Raw genomic sequence first — 20,336 nt, forward strand, 5'->3', positions numbered from 1 at the left:
GGCCAGGGGAGCCAGAACTCCTCGGGAGGCAGAAGAAGTGGGAGGGTCTTGCTGGAGGTCAGAGTGAGGGCCTCTCCCTCCTCTCAGTGTGCATCCTCCTACCTTGGGAGAGAGGGATCACCTGAGACCCCTGGCCTCTCTCTTCCTTCCTGGGCCTTCTTACCCAGGACGCAATGCCCTAATGCCCTCTGCTTATGAGGAGGCTGCAGTGCAGGGAAGCCCTGAAGCTGGGCAGTGGCTCCCTCAAAATGACCAGGCAGAGGGAATAGGGCCCTCCTGGGATAGGATAGGGAGGGATCTGTAGGGAAGGAGCAGCCTCTCTTCCAAGGCTGAGTAGGGAGACCAGGATGTCCTCACCATGCCCCTTAATGGCTCCCAAACCATGGGCCTCACCTTTCCTCCCAACTTAGGGTATTCTTTCCAAATCCCTCCAGCCAGGCACTTCTGTCTGTACCTCACAATCACGGATGTCACCAAAGCTAACCAACTCCTGGACTCCCTAAGCCCCTGCCCAGGCCCTTCCTCCCAAGTACTCCTTCAAGAAACACCTCCAGGCCTTTTCTCCATAAGGGCATCCTACTTCACACCAAGAATGATGGAGGCCTGGCAGGGACCTCAATCCCCAGGTAGGTAAAAGAAAAGAGCAGGACTCCATGTTGTACCCTCAGCCCTGTTTCTGCCCCTAGACCCAGTTCTCATAGTCCACTCTGTAGCCGGGTTCCTGTGAGACACAGATCGCCCAGTCCTGCCTATCCCCACCCCAGATGTGGGGGCCTCCCAACTTAGGGTCTGAGGAGAAATGAACCTTGTCCCAGCTGGACACTACTTCCACCCCTCCAAGCCAATGTGTGCTGTGGCAAACCAGAGTTTCATTTTCTAGTTGAGCCATGGCAAGGACCCATGGGTCTTTCTTTCCAGAATGTGAGACATGCCCAAAGGTAGGGGTTGGCTCATAACCTACTGGGCAGCTGGGGCCTCAAGGCCAACCCCAAGAGTGAGCAGGGCAGAAACTTAGACCTTAGGGGCCCTGTGCCATCATGGGGTATGAATTACCCTGTGGGAGCCATGGAGATAAAAACTGGTTGAGTCTTACTGTTAAATCTCTGTGATGGGAATGGTGCATGGCTCATAGGAGCTGCTGAATGATGGGACAATATGTGGAACTTGGCTGTCCCGGAGCATAACTGGCATCCTGCCCTGCTGTTCAGAAGGCCCCTTTCACTTGAGGGGAGCCCCCATTCACTCTCCCCACTGTCCAGCTCAGTTTGGTCTTTGCCCTGGCCTCCTCACTAATCCCCAACACTGTGGTCTATCTGATGGTGCTCCCCTCACCTAAGCCCCCCATAGCACCCCTGTGTCCTCAGTTCAGAAGTGCAAACTGGCTCCCAATGGAAGAAACCCCTTCCTGGTCTGGCCATGCCCACTTTCTCCTGTTCCTTCTATCATGTGCTTCCCCTCGTCCCTGCCATGTCTTGCCTTTATGCTTTTGCCTTTGGATCTGGCTCTGGCACCCCTCCTCCAGGAAATCTTCCCTATCTCCTGCTCATTCACCTACTGGGCACTTGTCACATCAGCATGAAGGCTTGGCCCCTGTCCCTGTACCAGTGTCTGTTACCTTGACTAACCTGGGGATCACTTAGAGCCAGGCATGGGGCAGAGCTCCAGGAAGGTCTCAGGAAGTATGTGCTGAATGAACACAACTAGACCCTAAGACTTCGAATTGCTCCACTTGTCTCAGGGGAGGCCCAAGCTGAGTCACCCAGGAGGGAAATCACGCTCCTTGTCCTCACCATCTCCAGGGCCACCCTTCTGAAAATGCCAGGCTGTCAGCATTCATCTGTGAGCCTGACACCGAGATCCTCTCTGACCTGTTCCCCGCATACTGTCTCTCCCCAACCTCACACTTTTTCTCACACTGACCCAGCATGTACTCTTCCTTCATGCTGCACCCCAGCTTGGGCACCTCTTTGGACCCCCTGCTGGCCTGCTATGACCTCTACCCCTCTGGGATGCTCCCAAAGACAAGGACAGTCTGCTCCCCTCCCTATGCTTTGCTGGATGACCAGCTGGGGCCCTGAGGTTGCTTGCAGTCCCTTTACTCCCAGGCCTGCCCCACTCAGCATCCATTGTCTGTCACTGTGTAAATACACTTTATTTTCTATTCCCACCTGGGAAACATGTGGAGTATGAACAGGCAGTGTGCAAAATGGTGGTGGGCAGTGTGGGAGGCACATGGGAGAGCCCTGTGATGCCCACCCTGGTCCCCAGGCTTTGTAACACTGAGAAGTGGGTAACTGGAAACGGGCACTGAACATGAATTCCCCACTCCAGGAGGTGCCAAGGAGGCTGCTTGTGAGGCTGTTCCAGGCTCCAGGAGCCCCAAGAGCATCAGAAGTCCCTTGTGGGGAGGGGTCTGGGGAGCATGGTTGGACTTTGGCACCGTTCTTGGCTCTGACTCTGCAGAGACGCACGGGACCACCATGAGGAGGGAGGCATGAGGACACCACTCCTCTGAGCAGCCTCCTCCCCTGGGGCCTGGCCCTGGCTGGAGGGTGGGGCTAGGGACCCAGGGAAGGAAGGAAGTAGAGGCTGGGGACCCCTTGGAGAGGAGGCTAGCCTGGGTGGGGAACGCCTCCATCAAGATGGGGTGATAGAGGTGTCTCATAGAGGGGTGCTGGGGACAGGGTCTCCTGACTTCTGTACTGCTGCTCTAGCCCCAAGAAGCAGGGACAGACATTGCCCCCATCTGGCTCCCTGGCTGTGTGCACCCCAGGTGGGCCTGCACACAGTAGGGGGCACTTTGGTTTCTGCTCGGGGGCCACAAGACCTGCATCAGGCAGGAAAGCCCAGCTTGGCCATCTGTCCCTGGCTGCCAAGGGTCCCCAGGGGCACCATGGGGTGTTGACATCCAGGCCAGAGTGGCTCCTCCTTCCTCAGGCCTCCTCCAGCTCCTGGGCCCTTCCCAGCAGGGCCCTCCTTGTCCCAGAAGGAGGCCGGGTAGGAAGAGGGAGCTTTCTGCTCTCCAGTCCTGGGACCTCTGTGTCCTCTTGTGCCCTTCATTCACAGGGGCAGACCCTCCAAATAACTGGGCCTGGGGGGTGCAGACCATGATGGTTAAACAGTGCTGGGGAGGGTGAGTGTGACAGGTACCCTGAAGGATCATCAGGCTCCAACTCTACCCTCTGCACCCTGCCACACCCCTTGGGGTGGGTGTGGAGTTTAAGTGTGGCCCTGGAGGCCCAGGGAGGTACCTCCAATCCTCCACCCCAGGCTCTGGGCTCAAGGACAGGGCCTCAGTTGTCCAGGCCCTGATTATAGGGTGTGGCCAGCTCGTCGGCGTCGCTGTCCGAGCTGCCCTCGCTGTCCTTGGCCTGCCGCTCCAGACGGCGGAAGAAGCGCGCATCTTGAGGGGACAGCGGGTAGAGTGCATCCTGCAGGGCTGCACCCACACCCACGCCCAGCAGCTCCTCATCTGACGATGGCAGAGAGTCCTCATCCAGGTGTCGTGCCAGGCCTAGCCCATCGAAGGCCAGCGGGTCCTCAAAGGGCGGCGGGCCCTTCAATAGCCGCACCTGGGGTGGGACCGGCATGTTGGAGGTGTGGACTCACGTGGTGCTGAGCACCCTTCTTTCCTGCACCCTGGGCACTGACTCCTGGCCTGTCACCAGCTGAGGACATGCTGGGCTCTCGGGCCCCTCCCGTGCTCACCTCGGCCTTTAGCTCCTCGATCTGGTCCTTGAGCTCACGGATGTACTGCGAGGAGTCTGAGTGGTTCAGCTGGCCCTGGATGCGGCCCTCCTCCCTCTGCGGGAAAGCCAGGGTGTAGGGGTCAGGTGGTATCCCATCCCCACACTGCCCCACGCCCTGCCGCGCCCCACCCAGCACCTGGATTTCCAGCTCTGCGATGCGTTGCCGCATCTCAGCCACTGCCGCCATGCTGTCCGCCTCTCGCAGGCGCACGGCCATCACCTCCTCCTTGCTCTGAGGGCAGTGGGGAGAGGGCGAGTCAAGAGTGAGGCAGCCAAGGGTGGGGGTGGGAAGGCGGGATCCGGGAGAGGGGCACCTTGCACTCGGCCTCAGCCTGCTTGCGGCGGCTTTCACTCAGCTGCGTCTGTAGCCCCTTGTTCTGCGCTGCCAAGTACTGTAGCTTCTCCTGCAGCGTCGAGCGTTCTGCCTCCACACGATTCAGAAGGTTGCGGTGGATATGGTCCTGGGGGATGGAGGACGCACAGACAGGGGTCATGGGCTAGCCAGGGGGCCGACCGTGGATACCAAGTCCCTCCCTGAGAGGGCGGCTGCAGCCCACCTGTGTCTCGAGCTCTACCACGCGCTGCCGCAGCTCGCGGCCCTCTGCCAGAGCCTGGGCCTCGCGCAGACGCACACTCATCAGCTCGTCCTGCAGCTCGCTCAGGACCAGCTTCCGTGGGGACTCCTTCCAGCGGCCCCCGCGGGACAGATGGGCCTGCCGACAGAAGCCTGTGGTCAGCTCAGCGGCTCTGAGGCCCCCTAGGCCCAGAGGGTGGCAGACCTCGTGATTGCAGGGTTGCTTCCTGCCCTCTGGTCAGGCCCTCACCTGCCAGGTGTCTGAGAGCTCTTGCAGCTGTAGCTTCAGCTCCCTTGCAGAGGCCACTGCCTGGCTCTCTCGCACCTTGAGCGCCTTCAGCTCCTCTTGCAGCCGGGCCACATTGTTCTCATCAGGCAGTGAACTGTTCCTCTGAGGGGAATGGGAGCAGTCAGTCTAGGGCAGCCAGCAGCTGTGCAACCCCTTCCTGAGGGCTGAGATGCCACCTCTCATTTCTTCTGAGCTGTACCTTGGGCAGTGGCTAGGAGAGGGTCCACCCTGAGCCTAGGCTTTGTTGGAAAGGTGGACCAGGCCTGTGGGGAGCAGATCTCTCTCTGTGGCCCCAGCTACAAATCCTCACCTACAAAATTGCTGTACGAACAGCACCTCCTCTCTCAGAGGACTGGCTTAGGGCAACCCCATAAAGTGTGAGGCCTCTGTAGTATTACTGTTGAGGACACCAGACAGGCTAGGTGAGGACTGGCGCCTACCCACCTGGGAATCTGAGATCCACCCCCATGGGGACTATGACCAGAGTTGGGACCTGTCCCAGCAGAGGCTGAGAAGACTGAGCCTCCAAACCCTGTGCCCTGCCTCCTCCCAGGCAGCCCCTCTTCCTGAGAACCCACTGAGGGTCAGTCCTGGCCTCCCAATGGTTCAGGGATGGGAGATTTGTGTTCTTGCCTCTTGCAACAAAATCCAGCTTGCTGCCCTAGGACCTCACAGACCCTTGTTTGGATCTGGGAGGCAGGGACTACTGGGTGCACATTTCCCTCTGAGGTGGAGGGAGGTGGAAGAAAGCACAGCTCTGGGCTGGGGGACTGAGAGGCTGTGGCAGACACCTGGCAGGGGCAGGCTCCAGGTGGCTGGGGTGGCTGCTGCCCTCGTCTGGCAGCTTTGTGGAAGCTGAGTCAATACTGAGTCGGTGTGAAAGAAGTTGGGGAGGGACCCAGGAGGCCTGGGGTCCCCTTCAGGGCTGCAGGCAGGAGAGGGTGGCCCTTAGTTGTCCCCTGGGTGACATCTCCTTGGAGGTGGGGGTTGGGTGAGCAGCCCTGCTGGGCTGGGGTCTTTCTTCCTTTTCTCTCCCTCCTGGAACCTAAGGACTGAAGGGATGCACAGGTGGGGCAGGCTGTCCAGGAAGCCCATGGAAGCCATTATAGTGCTGGTGCATAGTGCACAAGGATGGGGATGCCCTGATGTGTGTGTGTTTGTGTGTTTACCTCTAGGACCGGAGACGGTTTTAGAAGTGAAGGACCCACTTGCCATCTGCCCAGACATTCCTGGGGAGACCATGGGGGAGGTGGTCTTGGGTCCCTCAGGGACTACTGATGCAAGGGAATATGATGCCAGAACACTGCCCCCCGCCCCCCCCACCGGCAGCCCTTCTCCTTGGCTCAGGCCTGGTCGTGTACCTCCTTAAGCACATGCAGCACCCCACCTCCCCTTTCCCAGAGTCCCCCCAACACTGGCCTGCTCAATCCCACCTTTTCCATGTCTAGAACCTTGTCCTGCATCTCTCGCAGGGCTCCCAATGTCTCTGTCTCCCGAAGCCGTGACTGCTCCAGCTCAGTTTCCAGGTGGGCCACAAAGTCCTCAGTGAGGCGAGGGTTTTCCTGGGGGTAGGTGGAGGGCTGCATCAGGCCAAGCTGCAGCTGGAGGGTGGGGAGCCTTCCTGCCGGCTGGCTGTGAGCCCAGGACTTGGCCCCTAGTTCACAGAGCCCCTGGGCTGGGAGGAGGCTCAGTCTGTGGGAGGATGGGAGGGGGGTGAGGATAAACCCTGGATCCTCTTCCTGTGCCTTCTGCCCTCTTGGGAGGAGAGCTGAATCCCATCATGGGGACCCTGATGACCAGACGTAGCCTCCTTTCTGGGAAAGTCACACAGAGGGAATCTTTAGAAGGGGACCTTCCATGGCTTCAGGATAGCCCTGAGGGATGCTATTGGCTGTTCCCAGGATCGCTGGACTGGGTGCGGAGGATGGGTTCTTCAAGGCACCCTTCCTGCTGTATGGCTTGTGGACTAGTCACATGGTAGGCTGTGGTAGGGCAGGACTCAGGGATGTGGCACTCATGTCCCTCTTTCTTCACCTTCTTCCTTTCCCCTCCTCCATTTCAAAACAGGAAAGGATGGGAAAAGAGTTTGCTGGGGTACTTCTTTCTCAGTGCTGAGGCTTCTCAGACAGGTGCCACTTGGGCCCAGTAAAGGAGACCTGCAGCTGGAGCTGCAGGAAAGCTCCTGGGGCTGGAGTTGGGTCCCAATCTCAGTGCCCCATGGCCTGGCAGGGTGGTTCTCTGGGAGGTTGCCCCAGCCCCATCCCCCCAGACCCTGTCCCTGCCTGATACCACCTACTTCCCCACTGGCCTCCTACCCAGTACCCAGGTCTGCTTGCTGCCCTCCACCACTTTGGGTCTCTGAGATCCATGGGTGCCAAATTCCTGAATTAATGCCTGAGCCAAGGTCTCCGGGCCTGGTTGAGGGGGTCTCCCAAGGAACAACCCTTCCTTCTCCCTACCCATTATTTCTTGGGCACTTGTGGTTTCTGTAAATCAGGGACCCCACCTTGCTGCCATGCTCTGCTGGGATCAGGCCTGGATTGCAGGGGTCCGAGGAGCCTACAGCATCTTTCCCTGCCCCTCCAGGGCATGGCCCCCATGAACACTCTCAGATTGGGGGCTGCAGCTGCTGGCAGGTCATCAGGTATGGAAGGAAGCCTGATGGGTAGAGCTGAAGGAAGGTTCTAAAAGCCACCTTAGGGAGAAGCAGATCCTTTGCCTAGTGTTCTAGCCCTGTGAGTCCTCCCGACACTACATTCAACACCCCACAACAGACTTGCAGGGCTGCCTCATTCCCACCCTGCCAGCTCAGGGCATTGGGCACAGACCAGACTCTCTGAGTACTGAAGGAGGGTGCCTCCTCCTGTCCCCATCCTAGCTCCTACCCTGCAGGGCTGCCCCCTGGGGAAGCGTAATAGCCCTGAAGACTTTGAGGAGATGCCAAGAAATCACAATACCACCCATTAAGGTCTAATGCCTGTGCCAGGAAGGGGGCCCTGCAGGGACAGCCTGGTTCCTACTCTGAGACTAGAGGCAGAAGAAGCTGGCTGCTTCAGTCTCAGTGTGGAGGGCCAAACACCCAAGCAGGTGGTGGAACATGGAAATCACAGGGGTCTCCCTTGGGTCAGGGGCTGATGGCTGGGGGAGAATATGCACTTGGTTTTGGGTGCTGCCCCCACATGCTAGTTAGGAACTATAGGGCTGACCCCTCAGCCCGCAGCCGGGTGGTGGTGAGCAGTTCCTGGTACCTGCCGCTCCTGCAGCTGCCGGATGGTGCTCTGTGCCCTCTGCAGGTCCTCTGCTGCCGAGCTGCACTGCTGCCGCACCACTGCCAGCTCCCGCTTGATGACATAGTTTTCCTCGGCCTCCTGTGCCCGTGTCACCTGTCCCTGAGCCCAGTGAGGACAGGGGGCAGTGAGGGGGAGGCCCGAGGAGAGCCAAAGAGGGAGAGGGAGAGGCCTCCTTCATTTAGAGTCTGGGATGGGTACCCCTCAGGGCCTGGGGACAAGAGTGAGGGGTAGGCAGGTACAGGACACCAGGAGGAGCCTGGAGAAAGACACGCACCCCCTTGGGCCCTGGGCTCTGTAAGGGTTAAATGGAGACCCCATGGCTGGGGCTGCTGACAGCTCCGTCCCCTCCCAGCTTCTGGTGTTTGGCCTCTGTCCCACGGGAGGAGAAGCAAGTCCTTATCCATGGATGATGGCACACCAGAGGCTGGGCTCTGCCACTGAGGGTGGGGGCAGCTGAGCATTGGGGGCAGGGTGGGCAGGTGGAATACATCTGTCCCCTGGCTTTCCCCAACCCTGGACCTTGGGGCCTCTACCTGCCAAGGGATAAGATCCACTCAACCAGCCTCATCCCCTCATCCCACCCAATGTGGGTCCCCCCATTCCAGGCTCCGAGCCACCAGGCAGCAGGCAGAAGCTTCCAGATAAAGCCATTCAAGATGAGGAAGCAGAAGCTGGTGAATGAGAGAAGCTGGCAGGCCTTGCAGGGGGCAGCAGAGAGGAGAGTGAAGGGCCAGAAGGGGTGGGGAGGTGTGTGGGTGGTGGTGGTGGGGGATCAGCACATGGTAAGGCCTGTTGTAGATGCACCCTCAGGGTTCCTGACCCCTCCTGTGTCCTCTGGAGGGAGGGGGCTCTGTGTCCCTGTGCATGTATTATACTCACAGACACACCCAGATGCCACATTTGCATACACACAGCCCCCTCCTCTAGAAGGACACCTCTGTCTTTGAGAAGCAGTCCCTAGCCACCCCCATGCATGGTACCAATCCTTCACCCCTCGCCCCTGAAATAGCAGTGACCAGGGGAGAGCCCATTATTGGCTGTCACATGTAGACTAGGAAGAGTGAGATGAAAAGCTACAGTACCTGGATTAACCTATCAGCCAGAGCAGCGCTCTCCTACCAGGCGAGGGGGTTCCCAGCAACAGAGGGAGGAGGCAGAGCGGAAGGCACGGGGACAGGAGAGGGGGAGAGACAGACAAGAACCACTTGTCACTAATGCAGTGGACTATCTCTAGAAGCAGGGGAGACAGGCGTGAAACCCGAGAACCAGAGAACCAGCAGGACAGGACCTGGAGGTAGACCAAACCTAGAGCCAGCTCCTTCCAGGAGTGGGGTCTGTGTGTGTGAGCTGAACTGGGAGGCGAAGGTGCCCATAGCTGCCCTGTCTAGGTTCAGCCAGGCTTGGGCCAATGGGGAAAACTCAGAAAGTTTCAATCAGAGGCTGAACAAGAATGGAGGTCTTGGGGCAAGGGCAATAAAATCCTGTGGACAACCTGTGGTCAGTGGAGGATCAAGTGAAAATGAGGGTGGAGCAGAAAGTGGGGGCCTCCCCACCTCCACTTCCACCTGTAAAAAAAAGTTTGGGGCTGGCCTGGCTGGTGTGGCTCAGTGAATTCTGTGCCAGTCTGAGAACCAAAGGGTCTCTGGTTTGATTCCCAGAGTACATGACTGGGTTGTGGACTAGGTCCCTAGAAGGGGTTGTGCAAGGGGCATCCACACATTGATGTTTCTCTCCCTCTTTCGCCCTCCCTTCCCCTCTAAAAAATAAAATCTTAAAAAAAAAGTTTGGAGCCAGGATCAAGGTTGTGGTACCTTACAATGGAGCTGGTGGCAAGAGCGCCCCCTACCTCTCCACTCCCATCTCCTTTCTTTTGAGGGCAAGGCTTTCAGATTACAGGATGGGTGGGGTGCTTTATGGCCCAGTTGCAGCCACCATAGTCAAAGTAGCAGTTCTATCTCCTCCTCTCCTCCCAGGCAGCCCTGGAGGGCACCGTACACAAATGGGTTGTGGTGTTTGCAGGTAACCAGGTTATAACTCAACCCTGAGCCCTAAACTAAATTTTCCCTCAGCCAGATTATAAGGCAGCTCTAATCTCAGTGGGGCTCCTGGTGGGGCCTGGGCCTGGAGCAAGGGGCTGGCTGGGCCTCTGGCTGCTGGGTCCTGCCTGGGGCCTGGAGGGTTTAGTGCCATAGGCTGATGGCCATACCCCTCACCTTCTCCAGGGTCTCAATCCGCTGTTTCAGGAGCCGGTTCTCCGTTCGAAGCCTCTATGTGGAGAGAGGGGAGAGCGCATCAGATCCTGCCTCCACTTCTACACAGAGGTCTGTCCCCCAGGGCACCACCGGCCAGGACAGACCCAGAGGCTTACATTCAGGGCCAGTGATCCCAGAAAACAGGGCTAAGCCCCATTCAGATGGCTCATTAGATTTTGTTTGTTTGTTTTTAAACTAAGCCTTGGTTGAGTAAAAATAATGTGAGCACTTTTGTGGATACACACTGTGTGTGGGATGCATGCATGCCCTCCTTGGGGATCTGTTTCTATCCCATGCCTGGGCCTGTCTACCTCCCACAGGGCAAAAGCTGCTATCAGACAACCTCTACCACTCACTGCTTTGCCTCTAGTCCCAGGGTTCAATCTCAGTAGACAAACTCCTCTCAAAATTTGGGTCCAGGAAAAGGGGTCTTGCTGAACACCCATGCTTCCTTCAGCTTGACAACTACATCTCTGTGACCTACTGATAGCCATCTAGCTGTGCCAGACAGTTGTCACTTCCCCCCAAGCTAGGGGGAGGCCAGCTCCCTTGCTTTTATCTTGCATCCTGCCCTGGTGGATTCTGGTTAGATATTCGTGGTTTTAGGTTTCCCTACAGCAGGTGAGGTTTTCATGCGCCTTGTATTTAGTCTCTACGTATGTGCTTGTTAAGAAGTAGGTACACAGTTTCGATCAGAACATTGATGAGGGCCCTGCCTCCCTGTGGATCACACAGAACATTTCCTGGTTTCTCCCAGGGAGAAAAAGGTGATGGAAACATCCAGAACATTCCTAGGAAGCAATTGGTCAGAGAGGTGGCAGACTAAACTGATGCCTATTGACTCATGTCACAGATGGGGAAACTTATCGGAGGGGGACAGTGTCTTTCCTGAGCCTCCCAAGCTGTTTAAAGCACAGCTCTTTGCCTCTCACAGTGATCTGGAATCCAGAGTCTTGACCCATGACCTTTCAATTTCTCTGATGTCTCTTTGGCATAAGCACAGGCCATCCTTGGAGGAGCTGGATGGGCCCCACTGAAAACTCTCCTGTTTATTCAAAAGTGAAAATGAGAAAGAAAACAAGAATTGTGTGTGTGGGGTGCTATGTACTAGTGGGACTTTGAAAATTTTTTTCTGTATTTTTGATGCTTTGACATCCTGCGGCCTTTCAAATCCTGGAGAGACAGACCCCCAGGACTAGTTAATTCCTACAGATAGTAAACAACCTGCCTGCCAAAGCAAACCAGCCAATCCAGAGTACCCCCCTTTCTTATTTAACTCCACATACCAAACCAATATTTCCCTTGTCCTAAATTGCCACAGGACAGCTAGGGACCACTCCTATAGCCCCCGAAATTATTCAAATTGGTCAATCCTGAACTCACTAAACTTGCCTACCTTGCTTTGCCCATACCTTTGCTGGAAAACCACAATAGAGACTGTGGCCCCTGCTCTCCCCCTTGATCCCACTGTCTCCTGACTGACCCTGGTGCTTCCCCATGTGGCCTGCATGGTGTGGTGGCCCTGCTTTTTGGGAACCGTGAGCAACAAACTGTTCTTTCAAAGGAAGTTGTCTCTGTGTCGGCCACCCTACCATACCTGGTTAAAACAAATCCCAGGTACATTTTAAAACAGGCTAAAGGTGAAAGAGCACAGGGCAGGGCCAAGGGAGAAGGCCCTGTCTGAGTCCTGTAAGACCTGTTCGGTGCTAAGGATCCTCTCGTGGGAAATTTCCAGGCTGGGCATGTGGTTGAGGGTCTGCCGTGTGCCTCCCTATTGCTAGGCCCTCATAGTCACCAGATAGGAGCAGGCCCTTGTCTGTGTATGAGCAAGACATGCGTGTGCACACACACACACACACTTTTGGACAGGTGCATCTGTCAGGTTGCCACTCCTGAGAAAGACAGGTGCTTAAAAATTAAGGACACAAAACTATTTCTGGAAGTCCTACAAACAGGGACAAATGATGCCCTCTCTCCCGCTCAGGTATGGGTGGCAGGTGACCTGAATTGTAATCTAGCTTCTGCCTCTGCATTTCCAGAGGAGGTAGGGATGACTAGAGCAGTGGTGGTGATAATAATACTGATTTGAACAGCAGAGCAAGTGTCATTCCCATTGTGCAGAAGGAGACACTGAGAGGTGTCAGAGAGGTGAATTCACCTTCCTAGACCACACAGCTGGTCTGCAATAGAGCTGGGATTTCAACCCTCCTCTGTGGGAATCCAGACCCAGCCACTGTGGGATTCTGCCAGTGTGTAGACAGGACAGAGCAAGGCTGTGTTGGGGTTTGTCTTTATGTGGGTGCCTCTATCCCCACTGGACTGGGAGCCCTCTGTCTCTGCTGTGATTGGCACAAAGTAGGTGCTCAATAAATGTTTGTTGAATGAATAATTAAAATCATGTTTGAGGGATGAAAGCAGAGGGAAAGAGGGTGGGAAGACTGGGTCCAGAGACTCTGCACATTCAGGAAACTCTTTGTGATATTGTGACTTATAGCAAGAAATATATATTTGGTCTTCCACTCAGTCCTGGCTCAGAGCGCCTAAAATCCTGGGAATTCCCTAAGTGAGGAGAGGGATAAAGGTGTCTTTTGTTTTGTTAACGAGGTGACTTTGGAAAGCCCCTTGGTCACCTAAGGATGGGGGCTAGTTGCCAGGGGACCCAACCATGTATCAGAGGGTTGGAACTTTCAGTTCTATCTCCAGATCTTTGGGGGAGATGGATTGGAGGTTGAATCAGTCGCTGATGGCCAATGATGTAATCAGTGATGCCTGTGTAATGAAATCCCATGAAACCCGACCGGATAAAGTTTGGAGAGCTTCCAGGTTGGTGAGTGGTTAGTGGTGCTGTGAGGGTGGTGCACATGGAGAGGGTGTGGGGGGACTCTGTGGCCTTCCCCATTCAGGCCCCGAGCATCTCTTCCTTCAGGCTGTTCCTGACTTGGACCCTTTATAACAAAGCAGTGATCTAGCAAGTAATGTTTCTCTGAGTTCTGTGGGCCACTCTAGCAAATTAATCAGGCCTGAGGAGGGGAATCACAGGAACCTGTGATCTATAGCCAGCTGATCAGGAGCACAGGTGACAATCTGGACTTGAGACTGGCTTCTGAACAGGGAAGCAGCAGTCTTGTGGGACAGTGCCCTTAACCTGTGGGCTCTGATGCTGCCTCCTCCAGGTAGATGGTGTCAGAATTGAGCTGAATTGTAGGACACCCAGCTGCTGTTGGAGAATTGCTTGGTGGTGCGGGGAGAAACCCACACAGTGGAGCTTGGGACAGAATTGTACCCCCAAACCTAGTACGGCTGGCTGGCCAGGCACCAGGGGATCCAGGGGCCATGTGTGAGTGCTATACCCTGGCCTGTCCTTCCGGCATCTGGCTTCAGCCTGCCTTGGGGCTCCCCTCTTGCCCCTGGCCCTGGGGCTCCCAATCAAGGGCAGCCTTCCTGATGTTCTTCTAGCCCCTCAGGCCCACAGCGGGTTGCCAGGAGACCCAACCATGTGTCAGAGAGTTGAACTTCAGCACTCGGTTCCCTGGGCCTGCAGCAATCTGCCCTAAATATTTTTCCCAGAGTACTTTCTAGCATGCATACTCTATACTTACTGGTTCACTGACTGTCTCCCCACTGCAATGGGAGCCCCATAAAGGCAGGTCCACCTTGACCACTACTGGGTCCCCAGCACAAGGTGGGTCCTCAGACTGGTTGGGCAGTGAGTGAGGGGCAGCAGGTGGAGGGACACACCCAGAGCCTAAGGACAGTCTGGGGTGCCTGGTGTATTGGGCAGGGTCATCCCTAGTGGCTGCCTGCTTCTTGCGTGGGGTGGGATGCTCCCAAGGGCCTTGGTACCTGTCTCCCTCCCCAGGGACTCACTTTGATCTCAATCTGCTCCTCCATCTCCTTACTCTTCATGGCAGCGTACTCCTTCTCGAGCCTGCAGAGTAGAAGGCTGATGTGGACACTGTCCCACCCTCAGAGACCCCTTTCCTGCCAGCACCCTTGCTGCCAGGTACTGACCTCTTCATCTTCTTAGGGTTGTACTTGACCTGATAAGCCTTGAGGATCAGCTTGTCTGGGCAGCTGTCGAACTGATGGGGGATCACCCTCTGGAAGTACTGTGGGGACACAGATGGTCAGTGACTATGGGAGGTGGGGAGGGGCAGGGGAGACCCTGCTGTGCCTGCTGCCCTGGAGGAGGGCCTGGGTACTCCAGGAGGGAGGGTGGAAGCAGGTCTGCCTGGGGTGTCACCATGTACCCAGGGCAGTGCCCAGCCTGCCAGTTGTGGGTGCTCTGTCATTGTGGAGCAAACAAGCATAAGAAGCAGGCACCTGGGGAGAAGCTACCTGCACCCAGGACTTCCGTTTGCAGCAGAAAAGCAGGCCGTGGGAGCTCCTGAGGGTGAAGGCCCAGGAGTGGGTTGAGGTGGGGTCTGAACACAGGGCACCTTCATGGAGAGGCACATTATACCCCATGGCAGTCAGAGGAGACTGAAGAAATTGGGGCAGCGAGGAGCAACCTGGAGGGAAGACCCCTCAGTGGTCCACCTGCTTGCCTGGGGCCCCCCAAGGCCTCCACAAAGGGTTAAATATGAGCCACCAGTGGATACAGCTTGCTGTTGGCTGGGGCCAGGCTGGCTTCTGCTCCCAGCCCAGCTGCCCCCCTCTGGCAGCTGGGGACAATGAACACTCGTGTTTGTGGACACAACCGTGGCCTTTGTGTATTCTTCCCTGAAGTACCAGCTGGAGGACACTGGGAGGGGCCAGGGGCCTGCATGGGGGAGCATGGCAGTGAGAAGCAGGCAGGAAAACAGGGGGTGGGAGGGTGGGGAGGGCAGACCCCTCACTCTCTCCTGTGCTCTTGCTTGGCCCAGTTGCTGGGGCCCACAACTGCACCCAAGGCCTTGTGGTTGGGCTAGTATAACTATTTGCCACAAAGGCTTTGAGGGACACAAAGCTGGGCCTGAGGGAGGGGGTGGGATCTTCCAGAGCCAGGGCCTGGGACTTCCTCTCTCCCCACTGCCAGGCTGCTGGCCCTGGATTGTGTCTGGCAGAGCCTGGGCTTCCTTAAGGCCGACCCCTGGTACTCCACAGAGGCCTCAGGGGTCACAGGGGACAGGAAGGGATCAGGCTGCTCTGAGCGCCAGGCCCTCTCATCTCACAGGAAGATTCAGGTGCCCATGCTGGGGGTTGGCAACCCTACCTTTCCCTGGATCCCTGACCCACCTGAGACATGCCTTCCATGTCCAGTTGCATCAGCTCCACCTGGTTCACCTGCAGCAAGGCGAGGCCCACCCTGAACACGATCTCCAGGCCCTGCAAAGGTGGTGGTGACAGTGCTTTTCTGGTCCTGCTCTCCTGGGGAGCTCTCTGACTCCTCCCCAAGCTCTGGCCTTTTCCTGGCCAGTATTTATTTCCAGCGTGGGGCTTTTGGGAGAAGAAGGGGCTGAAGGGGTCCTGACCTCATACATGAAAATGTCGAAGACACGAGTGGCGACGGACAGTGGGAAGGTGGTCAGGAAGAGTGTGAGGAACCAGGATGAGGCGTACATGGATGTGTGGAAGCTCTGGGAACGGAAGTGGGTGTTCAGGTCCGGGAGCTGCTCCTGAGGGTGGTGGGAGGAGGCCAGCACTGTGAAGCCAGCACCAGGCACAGCTGTCCATGCCCACAGGTGCCCCGGGTCTCAGTGCCCCTGCCTTCTCTGATCTGCCCTTGGCTCCTTTCCTCTGTGTGCTCTTGGCACTGTGTTTGGGTGAGGCTGAAGCATCCCAGAACACTGAGTAGCATGAGGTGGGGACACAGGCAGGGGTGGCAGGAGTACCAGCAGCTCATGGGTGCTGGGTGTGCACCCTGGGCAGGAACTGGCCCGACTGCCCTCCTCCCAGCTCATGGGATCCTCATGACCAGCCGACAGGAAGCTTCTGAAGCTTGGGGTAGGTTTGCCTAACTCCTCAAGGCCACCCAGACAGTGAGAGGTGGGCATGGCATGAGCTCACTGCAGCTCAACTTGTATTCAATAACTTGCCAGTTGCTGTGTCTCCCCACAGCTTCCTCACGATGCTCTGTGCCCAGCAAAGCTCAGGGGATGCCAGCCTGATTGGCCTGAACTTCAGACTGCTGAAAAGTGACAAAAACTGGGGAAAGAGGCTGAGGAAAGTGTTAGGACCCCCTGGATGTTCTTCACTGGCAGAGGGACTATGGCGCCCCCTCCCTATAACATGCCCTGGGCTCCCCTGCAAACCCAGGGGCTCTGTGGTGCTGTTTAGCTACTTTGCTGTGGGAGCTTGCAGCTACCCCGCCTGGGTAGGGCCACTTCTCTGCAGGCTCTGCCCCCTGCTTGTTGGTACTACCAGGTCCCCTTGATCAATAGTACCTTCCAGTCCTCCAGGTCTGAGGAGTGGGGCTTTCATGACCAGGCTCATCCTAGGGTCCACCTCCTGTCCCCCTCCACCCCCTACCCCCAGCTGCTGTGCAGTGTCACAGCCCCAACTCTGACGGGCTTCTGGAGCAGGCCAGATGTGTGTACACGCACATGTATGTGCATGTGCGTGTTCTTCTCGTGCATGTGTGTGTTCTTCTCTTGCATGCACCTGCTCTGCCTTCCAGCCAAGAGCGGCCCCTATGGGGGCTGCTGTTTATCAACAGAAAGATCTGTTGATAAACAGCTCTCCCCTAATCATCTAAGGTAGGCAGATGACACTTTCCCTCCTTCTGCCACTCTGGGAGTAGACAAGGGGGCTGTGGGTGTGTCTGGCAAGAGCCAGTCTAACCCCTCTGCCCTCAGGCTCTGGGAGCCCAGAGCACTCAGGAGCCCCCACCATAAATGGCTGGCCCTGCCATTTATGGAAGTATACTTGGGGACAGTGCCACATGGCCCCCTGGAGACTAGAACCCCTTTCTGAGCTGGGAAATCTGGACCTGATTTTTCAGCCCTGGAATTTTCAGTCAAAGAGACCCACTGGGGCGGCCCAGGTTGGTGCCCATGGCTGTGTGCTGCAGAGGAGTGGGAGGTGCAGGGCCACCCTGGTCCCGCTCACCTGCAGCATGTACTCGAACTGGTAGATGCAGAGACCCAGCTCAGCCATGCTGGGCTTGAAGAGCTCCCGAAGGCGGTACTCCTGCATCAGCCGCACAAAGACACAGAAGGCCTCCTCCTCAGGCATCTGGGGATAGGCAGGCCAGCAGGGGCTGTGAGTGTGGGAGGGGTAGGAGGGGACGCTCACTGCTCTTCTTATGTCCCCAGAGTACTGTGCTTGGCCTTTTTCTATTCTCTTTATGTCTATTGAATGTGGACTGTGTGGGCTGCCTGAACTCTCACAATAAACTTCTGGTTGCCCTTGTTTGCTGATGGGAAACCTCCTGAGGCTGAAGTTATTTGCCAAAGGCCACTTGGCAGGGACCGGTGGGGCTGGGACTTGAGCCCCTGATCTGGTTGCCCCCAGAGCCCATGGTTGGGACATTCTCAGTCCACTCCTAGCATCTCTGTTCTCCCCTTCCTAAGCCTCCTGGATTTTCTGGACAAAACCCCCATAAGCTCTACACTGCCTGACTTAAGTTTCCCCTTGGAGTTCCCTGTCCAGCCCTGGGAGGTGACTGAGTAGTACGGTCTGCCCCTCCATCCCCTGAACAGTACAGTAGACAGGACAGGCAGTTAGCCCCTCTGTGCTCACCCACTGGGGGCTTGGCCCGGGGACCATCAGAGGAGGAGGATGGAGGCTCTGACTGTAGAATTCTGGATAGAGGGTTACATTCTACTTCTGTCCACTTCCTGGATGCAGAGCCCAGATGGGCTGGCCCTTGCCATAGCCTGGCCCCTGCCACTTACCTGCATGAGGAGCAGGCCCACGATGAAGGCACTGCCCTGGCAGTAGCCCACCTCCCGGTCCACCAGAGAGTATGCCTGCAAGGGGATGTCAGTGTCAGGGCAGTGTCCTGCCAGGATCCTGCCAGGGCAGTGACAGCAGGCAACGTGGACAGTGCTTGTTCATGTGGGGTGAGGGGTCCTGGGTAGTGGGTGTGGGCTCACCTTCATGACATTGAAGAGGACCTCCTGGCCCAGGCTGTCCTGGCCCTTGAAGAACTCATGCTCTGGGTAGGTGCGGGCAATGTCCCTGCGAATCAACTTCTCGCACGGCGAGGACATCTTGAGCAGCTCTGAGTACTGGTTCTTGACTGGCATGTTCGTGGCGCTGCACAGGAGCTGCCACACGATAGCCCGGAAGTGGTGTGGGATGCCCTTGTGGATCAGCTCCTGGGGATGAGGTGGGCAGCAGGAGACCAGGCTGGACACTGTCCCAGTGCAGCCCCTCACAGCTACCCAGTCCAGTCCCCAAGACAAGGCTTGACCATGCCATGCATGTGGCCTGGAGCTCAGCTGCATCTTTGCACTGCAGACAGAGTTTACACTGCTTAATGTACTACCCCCAGTCTGTCACAGAACATAGTGGGGCAGGAAACAAACAGGACCCTGAGGTGTCAGTGTGATAGCTACTTACCCAGCCAGATCTCTCTCCCCTCTCCCTCTGGCAAAGCCCTCTGAAAGTGCCTGCACACTTCTACTTCTGTCCCTCTGCCTGGGCCGGGGCCCTGCCCCTGCTGGCCGCCCAGCTACCCACCCACCTCCACCGTCCCCGCCACCTTAAGCAGCTTCTCCTTCCTACGCCGCCACTCCTCCCACTCATTGGCAATTCGGCCCCACAGGATCCACGTGTCCTCCTCCAGGTGGCTCAGGTTGGAGGAGGCCGAGGAGCTGGAAACCAGCGAGGAGCCACTGTTTCGCCGCGAGCCATTCATGGAGCGCATGGACTTGGAATCGGCCTCCAGGAGCCTAGGCAGAGAGGGCCAGTAGAGGCAAGTCCGGGGTGTAGGCACCTCCCACCCAGATTTCTGGGCTTCAGTGACTCCCTGGGGACAGGTGGCTGCTGAGGAGCCTGGCCCCTCCTCCCAGGGATTCCAGAGGCCACCAGGGATTGGGTCTAAGTTGTTCTTGCTGTGTGGCACTTGTTGAGTGACGTTGGCCAGAGCCCTAAGCTCTCTGAACTGTGGTCCATCTCCTTGGGTTCTTGCAGAGGCTGCCATTTGTTTGTCCCATTCTGTGCCCACTGGGCTGAGAAGCATGTGGGTTAACTCACTGAGTCTTGTACCACCCCTGAAGGGCAGGTTTTTGTTAAGATCCATGTTTTATAGATGAGGTGCAGAGAGGGTGAGCTGCTTGCTGGAAGCACCTAGCTAGGGAGAAGTTGTATGAAACCTGATGCTTTGACAGCTAGGTCCTGGCTGACTCTAGAGGGTCTGCCCCTCCCAGTCCTTCCTAAATCCTAGAGATAAGGACTCACTTCCCAGTGTGTCTTTCATGTGCAAATCACTGAATCCAGAACCCACAAAACTACCACCCCTGCTTTATCAGGCTCTCATACTCACGGCCACTATCTCTCCATCCTGATCACCACAGGGCCAGGTGCCAGGCAACCAGAGCCACCCCTATGCCCCAGAGCCCGTAGAATTATTCCAGCTAGCCCAACCCAGGCCTACTTTCTCTACCTTTCCCATTGCTTCTCTCCAAAACTACAGTTGGAGGTACTTGCCTGAATTTCCCCCTGGCTCAGTCCACCTTTTGACTGACCCTTGTACCTCCCTGTGTGGCCTTCATGGTGTGCTCTGCCTCCTGCTTCTAGGGGACTGTGAGTGACAAACTATCTTCTCAGTGGCAGTCCTTTCCCGATCTGCTGGCCTTGCCATAGCTGAATGATAATGGATCTACATTTTATTTTTTAATATTTGAAAGATTTTCCTTTAATTTAAAGCTATACTTTGGGAGAAAAGGGGTAAGTTTTGGAAATAAGAAAACATAATTGATCAAAATTCTAATTATAATTAAGGGAACATAGTAATTTTTATACAAACTTATCTTGCTATATAACACTGTTTGTGGAAAAGGACAAGTTATATAACAGGTCACTTCAAAAGCTCAAAAACTATGATTTGAAAGTTTTCAATTGTTGCCTCTGTTCTGCTAGAAAGGTTCACTAAGCACACACTGAGGAAGTGTTACTATTTTTGGTCACCTTTCACTTAATAAACATTCCTACTCGTGAATATAATCGTTATTCTTCTGTAACACTATGGAAAATTAAAGGTACTTACATGCCAAAGGAGGAAAGCCAGGGCAGATTTAAAGGGCTTCAGGGAGT

The 20,336-nt window shown here is 56.2% G+C and overlaps 1 protein-coding gene across 5 annotated transcripts in view; it reads right to left on the reverse strand.

Moving 5' to 3' along the window:
• Positions 1 to 2,126: 2,126 nt before the first annotated feature.
• EVI5L (ecotropic viral integration site 5 like) overlaps positions 2,127 to 20,336 on the reverse strand; it is a 30,688-nt gene continuing 12,478 nt past the window's right edge. For 2 of the 5 annotated variants that reach the window (XM_045850556.1, XM_045850558.1), the window contains 18 exons: positions 18,784 to 18,973; positions 18,173 to 18,397; positions 17,972 to 18,046; positions 17,184 to 17,309; positions 15,608 to 15,751; positions 15,372 to 15,461; positions 14,166 to 14,263; positions 14,022 to 14,082; positions 10,116 to 10,169; positions 8,985 to 9,017; positions 7,861 to 8,001; positions 6,046 to 6,174; positions 4,574 to 4,714; positions 4,307 to 4,462; positions 4,064 to 4,210; positions 3,886 to 3,981; positions 3,709 to 3,804; positions 2,127 to 3,572 (listed from right to left, as the gene is read on the reverse strand). In XM_045850556.1, the coding sequence (XP_045706512.1) occupies positions 3,294 to 3,572; positions 3,709 to 3,804; positions 3,886 to 3,981; positions 4,064 to 4,210; positions 4,307 to 4,462; positions 4,574 to 4,714; positions 6,046 to 6,174; positions 7,861 to 8,001; positions 8,985 to 9,017; positions 10,116 to 10,169; positions 14,022 to 14,082; positions 14,166 to 14,263; positions 15,372 to 15,461; positions 15,608 to 15,751; positions 17,184 to 17,309; positions 17,972 to 18,046; positions 18,173 to 18,397; positions 18,784 to 18,973 (2,281 nt within the window). In that variant the 3' untranslated portion in view covers positions 2,127 to 3,293. The remainder of the gene's footprint in view (positions 3,573 to 3,708; positions 3,805 to 3,885; positions 3,982 to 4,063; positions 4,211 to 4,306; positions 4,463 to 4,573; positions 4,715 to 6,045; positions 6,175 to 7,860; positions 8,002 to 8,984; positions 9,018 to 10,115; positions 10,170 to 14,021; positions 14,083 to 14,165; positions 14,264 to 15,371; positions 15,462 to 15,607; positions 15,752 to 17,183; positions 17,310 to 17,971; positions 18,047 to 18,172; positions 18,398 to 18,783; positions 18,974 to 20,336) is intronic. The other 3 variants (XM_045850559.1, XM_045850560.1, XM_045850557.1) reach the window with 2 other exon arrangements.

This window comes from Phyllostomus hastatus, unplaced genomic scaffold (assembly GCF_019186645.2).
Source record: "Phyllostomus hastatus isolate PE091 unplaced genomic scaffold, TTU_PhHast_1.1 phas_contig_81, whole genome shotgun sequence".
NCBI lineage: Eukaryota > Metazoa > Chordata > Mammalia > Chiroptera > Phyllostomidae > Phyllostomus > Phyllostomus hastatus.